This window comes from Nicotiana attenuata, unplaced genomic scaffold, assembly GCF_001879085.1.
Source record: "Nicotiana attenuata strain UT unplaced genomic scaffold, NIATTr2, whole genome shotgun sequence".
Classification (NCBI taxonomy): domain Eukaryota; kingdom Viridiplantae; phylum Streptophyta; class Magnoliopsida; order Solanales; family Solanaceae; genus Nicotiana; species Nicotiana attenuata.
In genome coordinates this window covers 56,205-65,580 of record NW_017671185.1, presented here as the reverse complement: position 1 = coordinate 65,580, position 9,376 = coordinate 56,205, and the positions used below count along the sequence as shown (strand labels likewise).

Below are 9,376 nucleotides of genomic sequence, written 5' to 3'. Positions count from 1 at the left end.
AGATAGTGTGTCTATAGGATTACACGTTTAGAAATCACCTATGTGAGTGTTAAGTGTAAGCCGCTTTAAGGGGAATGAAAGTAAAGGCCCATTCTCTAAGCACTCATGAAACCAGGCGGTGTTCATGGCTGAAACGAACACAACCGTGAGAACCAAAGACGGTTAAGGGTTAATTGTGTGACTTATGGTTGTCTAGGTATACACCAAAGTTCGACGGTTCAAAGATATCAAATCTACCGATTGACCGAGTATATCCGACATAAGTTCACTACGGAAAGTTCAAAAGGAAACCTACTTATCTAGATGCGATTAATCCTTATTTGTGAATCACACAGTATTTTCATGCATGTTTTTCCTCATATGACCATCACTCCTAACGTATATGATGTTGCGTTTTTATTAAGGGGTGTGAATGGAAAATGGAAGAGGCACCTTTTAGATTGCACCTCTCCATGTCACTCTTCCTTTGTCTATAAATTTAGAGGCTTGGCCTCAGTTTTTAGATATGAAAATCAGACATGGAAAATCTGAAATCTTCTCCCCTCTTTTATACATTGTTGCATTATTTTCTAAATAAACATAAGTGTCAAGTGTGATTTGCTCCGTTTGTTGAGTTCGCTGAAGTTCTGTGATTTGAAGTGCCGCTATCACAGAATAGTTATTTCGTTCTATCCTGGGAGGAATTAATCCGTATACCTTGGGCAACAGTGAGGGGATTAAATTCCTTAAGGACACATTGTGCATTCAGTGGGCTCGGAATTATTTTACGTTTTGTTTATTGAACTAACGTTTGTTTACTTTTCTGATTTTGAACACAGTAATACCAACAATCTTAAGGAATTTATTATTTATTTTCTGTGTTCGTCTTAACTTATTTTTGTTGGAGACAAAAAGAAGGAGTCAACGCTAACGACATGGAAATGACAAAGTCGGGAACAGTGTTATAGCATTTCAATGTAGTGCCATGCAATTTTACAGAAGAATATTTTAGTATTCAAAGATAGGAATGCATCGTAAGAAACAAGTTCAGATAAGTACAAAACTTTTAGTTCTTGAAATTTTGTGAAATGCCTTTGATATGTTCGAATCTGAATTTCGCAAGTTTTGTGTTCTTGATTTATTTTTTTCTAGCATTATAAATTGATAATTGCCAGAGTATTTCAACACATTCAATTGTCAAGCAACATTAACTGTTGATGTGATTTAAGGAATTATAATGTACCCGTATGGATCGGGGAAGATTTAACCCGACGTGATTTGGAGTAAATTGCGGGCAAATTCAAGGAAAATTGTGATGGTTGAGGGAGACACAATTAACAGATTGTTGAAGTTGCTGTTTGTTTTCCTCGTCGGCATACTCGTTGTTATGTGAGGATGGCTATCTTAAATTACACTTGGTAGTAAACCAAGAAAACAGAAAAGCCAACAATTCTCTCATAATTGAGTTGTCTAATTGCAATAAGGAATTAAGAAAGTGCAAATATAGGGTTCTATTTTCTTAGCCTTATCTATTATTTTATTTATAAATTTCTATCCTTTGCGTGATTTTTGTGAAATTTATTTTCATAAATATTAGGATAGATGTGTATTATGTGATGATCTCATATTATAAATTAGAAGTTGTATGCATGATTTGGAATAATATGTTTTTAAAGGTCAATTTTATTATTTCTTGACCAAATAAAATATTATTTAATTTAGCAACATGCATAAATTTGTGTGGATAGTTATTTTCAAGAATGTAAGATATGAATTAGGCTTACATTGATACTTGAAAGTATTCTTGAGATCATGAATGTAATATATGTAAAGATGAACATATATATGTTTGATTAGGGTTTAGTTGGAAAACCATTTAGAAAGGAAATTACAATTCTTGTAATTTTATACCCCTGGTTTTGGAGACTAAAATCTTCGTGATTTTCTACTCCTAGTTCAAGATTAAAATCTGTGTGATTTTCTACTCGTTCGTTGAGATTAAAGTCTTCGTGACTTTCTACTCATTTGTCGAAACTTAAAGTCTAAGTGACTTTATACTCATTTTGGAGATTAAAATCTTAGTGATTTTCTACTCCAATTTATTATTCGGTTTGAAGATTAAAAACTTCACCGTTTATTTGATCTAGTTGTATCAGATGTTACTCGGTTTGAAAATTAAAAACTTCACCATTTATTAATTCTGAATGTGTCAGATTGGTTTGAAGATTAAAAACTTCACCATTTATTAATTTTGGCTATGTCGTGACACAAACAACAATTCTTGGGGTTGGCTCAACAACGTAATAGGGGCGTTGAATATGAATCTCCTTTTGAAGAAATATGTTTGGAATATGAAATTATTCAACAAACGATCGCCCCTTAGTTACCGCAATCTAATAGAATTGCGGAAAGAAAGAATAGAACGTCAAAGGAGACGATGAATGCCCAGTTGATAAGTTCTGGTTTACCAAAACTTGTGGGGGGGAAGCTATGCTTACAGCTTACCGAATACTCATTCACGTTCCCCATAGAAAGACACATCCCATTCCATATAAAATGGAAAAGAAGAAAACTCCACTTGAAATATTTCCAAGTGTGGGGGATATTTGGGTAAAGTGTAAGTTCTTAAATCCAAAAGGATAAAAATCGGATCGAACACTGTTGCTTCCGTTTGATAAGATATGCAACAAATAGTAAGGCATATTGTTTTTTGATTCATAAATCGTAAAATCCGACATTCATATTAATATAGTTATCGAATCAGATAATGTTGAATTCTTTGAGAATATTTATCCGTATAAAAAGGAATGTGAGTCGTCTAGTGAAATATCTAAGCGAAATCGGGAAGAAGCAAAGGAAGGTACATTGAATTAGACCATTCCAAGATGTAGTAAACGTCAAAGGATAATTACTTTTTTTGGACCGGATTTTCTGACATTCTTGTTGGAAAATGAGCCTCAAACGTTTAAAGAAATATTGTCTTCCTCGGAAGCACAATATTGGAAGAGGCAGTCAATAGTGAGACAGAATACATATTAAGTAATCATACTTGAGAATTGGTTGATCGTCCTCCATGAAATAAACCTTTGGGTTCTAAATGGATTTTCAAAAGGAAAGTAAAAGCTGATGGTACTATTGACAAATATAAGGCAAGATTAGTTGTTAAAGGGTTTAGACAACGAGAAGGTCTTGATTACTTTGATACATACTCGCCGGTAACAAGAATTACATCTATCCGGGTGTTAATAGCATTAGCCGCCTTGTATGGCCTTCAAATCCATCAGATGGATGTAAAGACGGCCTTCTTAAATGAAGATTTTGAAAAGAAAAGAAGGTGTGTCGACTTGTTAAGTCACTTTACGGACTAAAACAAGCACCCAAACAATGATATGTGAAATTTGACTAGAAAATGTTGTCAAATGATTTCAAATTAGTGTATTTACACTAAGAATACTCTAAATTGTGTAGTCATTGTTTGTTTATATATGGATTATATATTAATAGTAAAGGCACATGAAACATGTGAAATGTGAGGGCATTTAACTTATGCATAACAAAAGCTAATGTTAAGACGTGATGTATATATTATCATGAAGAATTAGATGATATAATTCTTCGAACCCCACGAATCCTTAGGGATATTGATATGATAGTCGGGGAATTCATTACTTGTTCAGTCTTAGTGATGACTAATGATGAAACTACAAATTCGAAAGTTGTTTACGTGCCTTTCCAGAAATGATTTGTTCTTTCTTGAACATTTATAATGTTTAGCTCTTTTATGAAAGGGTGTTACCTGGAAGGCTGTGACTTTTCATGAAAAGTGCATTTGTATGTCTTGTATAATATGATCGTTCATAAACGAACGTATTAATACGATGATCTATAATGAGGTGAACCAACCGATGAACATGATCAAAATCTATTGCAAATTGGATTGTTTCATGAATGAAGGTGCTATAATTTGTATATCATATAGACGTATGAATAAATAGCATACAAATGCTTGAAAATGGCGGAGTAATTGCGAAATGTGTTTTATATTAAAAGGTTGTGGCCACAACTGATGCCAATCATTCCAGCTATTTTTATAATATATGATTGATACATTAAGTGTAGTCAATAATCTGATATGCAATCGAAAGTCGATACGTATTAGTCTACGACATAAGAAAGTTTGCATTGAACTTTCATGACAATGAAACGAGTTTTGAAGTATTTGAAATATACTCCAAATTATACTTTGCACTACGATAAGTATCCCGCGATAATAGAGGGGTATAGTGATGCAAATTAGATCACCGGTTCAACCGATACTAAACAGTCGGTGGAGGAGCAATGTCTTGGAAATCGTCCAAACAAATGTGTATTGAACGCTCTACGGTGGAGACTAAGTTTATAGCCTTAGACAAGGCCGGTGAAGAAGTTGAATGGCTCCGAAATTTCTTGGAAGATATTCTATTCTGTCCAAACCTTTGGCACCTATGTGTATACATTGTGATAGTCAAGCGGTAATAGGCAGGGCAAGGAGCGTTATGTATAATGGAAAATCTCGTCACATTCGACGGAGACATAATACTGTTAGACAACTACTCTCTAGTGGTGTTATCACGATTGACTACGTAAAGTCAAGAGATAACATGTCGGATCCACTTACAAAAGGCCTATCTAGAGAGGCAGTTGAAATATCATTGAAGGGAATGGGGCTAAGGCCTAGGACAAATCATCATGGTGGTAACTCTACCTAGCAGACTGGAGATCCCAAGAGCTAAGTTCAAAGAGATCAAACAAAGTTATGAATGACGGTTCAACATTGTCAAATAACTCAATCCATTCTCGTGATGAAGATAATGTTTAGAAATCAAAGTAAAGCATTAAGGCTTTTTGATGAATCAGTAAAGCTTAAAGCTTTTTAATGATTTTCTAAGTCTGGCAAGATATGACCAGATAGTGTGTCTATAGGATTACACGTTTAGAAATCACCTATGTGAGTGTTAAGTGTAAGCCGCTTTAAGGGGAATGAAAGTAAAGGCCCATTCTCTAAGCACTCATGAAACCAGGCGGTGTTCATGTCTGAAACGAACACAACCGTGAGAACAAAAAACGGTTAAGGGTTAATTGTGTGACTTATGGTTGTCTAGGTATACACCAAAGTTCGACGGTTCAAAGATATCAAATCTACCGATTGACCGAGTATATCCGACATAAGTTCACTACGGAAAGTTCAAAGGGAAACCTACTTATCCAGATGCGATTAATCCTTATTTGTGAATCACACAGTATTTTCATGCATGTTTTTCCTCATATGACCATTCCCCATTCATGTGGGGGATTGTTGCGTTTTTATTAAGGGGTGTGGATGGAAAATGGAAGAGGCACCTTTTAGATTGCACCTCTCCATATCACCCTTCCTTTGTCTATAAATTTAGAGGCTTGGCCTCATTTTTTAGATATGAAAATCAGACATGGAAAATCTGAAATCTTCTCCACTCTTTTATACATTGTTGCATTATTTTCTAAATAAACATAAGTGTCAAGTGTGATTTGCTCCGTTTATTGAGTTCGCTGAAGTTCTGTGATTTGAAGTGCCGCTATCACAGAATAGTTATTCCGTTCTATCCTAGGAGGAATTAATCCGTATACCTTGGGCAACAGTGAGGGGATTAAATTCCTTAAGGACACATTGTGCATTCAGTGGGCTCGGAATTATTTTACGTTTTGTTTATTGAACTAACGTTTGTTTACTTTTCTGATTTTGAACACAGTAATACCAACATATGAGGGATCAATACGAAGGGTTTAAAGGTGGGATTAGGGATAACAAAATCTTGGTGCGATCCGAGTGAGTCGTACTTAATGCCAGCTAGCGTAATTCGGGAGAATATGTCTAGTAAATTATGGTAATTACTCGGGAGAGAGTTACGACAGTCAGAGTGTTCATGATCGGTAGAGAAGACTTAGGCAAATTTATAGAAGACGTAGCGGAAACGATTCCGACAATAGGGGAAATCATAACTCTAGACCTCCATAATCTTCTCTCCAATCCTTATCCTTGTTAATTGATAGTTTTACTGCTTTCTAGTATTTGTTAGTTAATTAGATAAAAATAAACATCATAATCTTTATAATTAGAAAATGTTTGGACTTGTGTTTCTTAGCGATATTGAACAACTGTAGCTAAGCCTTAGTTCTCTGTGGGATTCGACTCCGGACTTGTAAACCGGATTATATTTGCAGCGACCGCTTAATCCTTTTTATAAGGCATAGTTGGGCGTGATCATATATATATATATATATATATATATATATATATATATATATATATATATATATATATATATATATATATTACTCACTTTTAAGCTTTGATGTGTGGTTTTCTTTATCTAAAAGTTATGCTGGATGAACTTTTTAAAAATTATTCTTTATATTTTGACCATGTTAAAATTTTTGTTAAGAAAATAGCCCCGCTCGCCAGAATTATAAGAAAATAGCTCCCCTGGCCAGAGATTCTGGTGATCAGTTAGGATTTGTGGCAAATTGCTGACGATCAACATAGTTATTGTGTGCTATAAAATTCTGGCAATCAAGGAAAATTCTGTCCAACGTGTTTTAAAATTCTGACATTGGGCTTTTTTCTGGAAGATTAACAGTATCACAAAAGTATCTTATTTTTGTCATTCTCTAGAAATAACTTATTCATCGTTGCTTTAATATTTTTCACTATCATTAATGTTTCGTATAAGTTAAATTATCATCTTAAAATTTGTACCTACTCAAAGTACCGTCATGTACTCATATCAGTGAAGGAAGCGCTGGTGATAACGATGCTTCAGAGTTTAGAAAAGAAGGAAAGAAGCGTGCAAATATATTCTGTAGTGATTCTGGAAACACCGTATCCCTGCATGGGAGGAAGGAAAACGATGGAAACTGCACCTTCCTTTTCATGGGCCTATTACCATATTCAATAATTACACGTATATACTTTCTCTCGAAAGTGCTCCAAGTCAGAATTTCAAGATTATGAGTTCTGAACTTGTCACGGAACCCATAGCTCATCCTAGTTATTGGGTTTGCAATCAAAAAATTTATATATATTTAATGATTTTTCTAATACAAATACAATGTTTAAACAAAAGTGACTGAGTTCGGCCGAACCTGTACCTAATAGGCTAGGTCCGTCTCTGCATGCAACAATAATATAAGTACCGATAGTTAAAAAAAAATAGAGTGCTAATTACAGATAAGTCTATTGATCTATGTTTATAAGTTATGTACAAAATTTTAAGTAAACTGATAATATAATAATTCTCAACACAATTAGAACATAGAAGTTAATCTTTTCCTATATAAACTCAATAGTGTATACTCTAGAATATCGTCATCTTCACAAAAAATATAATGTCGAACTACTTTCTCATTTCCGTTCTCACTATCTCTCTTTTCGTGGCGGTAGTGGCTACCGCCATTGAGTCGTCGTCGGAGTTGTCTGTCCCCGCCGGCTGTCCTGTGCCGGACCCTAGACTTAATTACCGGCCAGTGATCGGGATTATTAGCCATCCCGGTGACGGAGCCTCGGGTCGCATAGTTAATTCCACCAGCGTTTCGTTCATTGCTGCTTCGTATGTCAAGTTTGTTGAATCGGCTGGTGCTAGGGTCATTCCACTTTTGTTTGAGGATTCTCCTCAACTTCTCAATCAAGTTTAGTCACCTATTTTCCCTGCTACATTTTTTTAAGGGAAAAAGGTCAAATTTGTCCTTCTACTTTATAAAATTATTCATGTTTGTCCCTAGTTTTACTATCCATCCAAATTTGTCCCCACCGTTAAGAAAGTAAACAAATTCGTCCCTAATCCTAACAGAATTCCAACGTAGCACTGAGTCTCTTCTCTTTGACTACCAACTAGGCAAATTTTCAACCCAAGCTAATAAGATCCGCTCCTATTATCTGATCCGACTAGCCTAAATCCTTTTTTTTTGGTAATTAAATACTAGCTAGCCTAAATCCTTGTTTCTATCGAAAATCAATAACAAAAAGAGATTCAGTTTTTGAACCCAAGAATACTAAGAATCCAAATTAAAAAAGGCCTAAGAAAAACACAAAAGAGAAAGTTAAATAAAGTTTTGTCTCCAGAAAAAAAAAGTTTTACATACATTAATGGAGATGCGGTTTGGAGCTTTAACATTTCAATGGCTCAAACCAATCTGATTCAATACATCCAAAGATTTGCCCATAAATTTTTTGGGTGTCAAAGCTGTAATTTTTAGAGGCCTAATTGAAGAGGGAACAAAAGAACCTTTCTCTGTTATTGAAAAAGCCCTTGCAGGAACCAGAAATAGAAAGTCCAATTTTCAATAAACACACCATTTTTTTCTTCCTAAAGATCCGGCTATTAGTCAAGGATATAACATCCAACAATAAATTCCCACAAAATTCACCTACCCTTTTGGATCTAGAATCAATTTATTCGAATAGACAAGAATGGAGAAACAAAGCACTAAACTTTTTGAATAGGTAACGGCTGGTTGTGATGCAAAAATATGGATTCTTATGGACCAGTATAAGGGCGAAAATATATTGTTGCAGAGACGAACAAATTAAGAAAGAGAAGAATTGGTGGGGAGAATAATCTTGTTTTTAGGCTAGTCGGATCAGATAATAGGAGCGGATCTTATTAGCTTGGGTTGAAAATTGCCTAGTTGGCAGTCAAAGAGAAGAGACTCAGTGCCACGTTGGAATTCTGTTAGGGTTAGGGACGAATTTGTTTACTCTCTTAACGGTGGGAACAAATTTGGACGGATAGTAGAACTAGGGACAAACGTGAATAATTTTATAAAGTAGAGGGACAAATCTTTTTTTAACTCCTATTTTAATTAAAGCTTTTGCATGATTGCATCGTATTTAATTTTTTTATTTTATAAAACAATATTGGTTATACTCATATTTTATATGATACTATGTTATTAAACGCATATCGAGTATAAACTATTACCTTGACTTATTAATGTATAAGTAGCATGTGGAAGAAAATATTAATGTAGTAGTATGAAAGGCAAAAGGCATCACGTCAAATTTAATTAAGTAGTGTATTTTAAGTGACAAGGGGAAGTATTCAAGCTTACGAACCTCAAACTAAATAAATTCCTCCTAATTCCTCTTCTAAAAGTTTTGGTTGCAATATTTATTATTTAGTTTTGTATATCATGTATGTACTTTTCTAGTCTCTAGTTTTTATTAGATTTGCTTAAGACCCACTTTGATATCCCTTAAATTATTTTGTTGTGAAATAGCAAAAAATAAGAACATTTTTCAAAATGTTTGTGGATCCAAAAAGGGTAAGATTTTGGGTTATTAATTTGTAAAATAAAAAGAAAACTCACACAACTCCCCCCCCCC

General features: G+C 34.4%; 1 protein-coding gene across 1 annotated transcript in view; it reads left to right on the top strand.

Moving 5' to 3' along the window:
* The first annotated feature begins 7,376 nt into the window (after positions 1-7,376).
* LOC109206503 (gamma-glutamyl hydrolase 1-like) overlaps positions 7,377-9,376 on the top strand; it is a 10,769-nt gene continuing 8,769 nt past the window's right edge. The window contains exon 1 of the mRNA XM_019369325.1: positions 7,377-7,680. Coding sequence (XP_019224870.1) covers positions 7,381-7,680 — 300 coding nt within the window. The 5' untranslated portion in view covers positions 7,377-7,380. The remainder of the gene's footprint in view (positions 7,681-9,376) is intronic.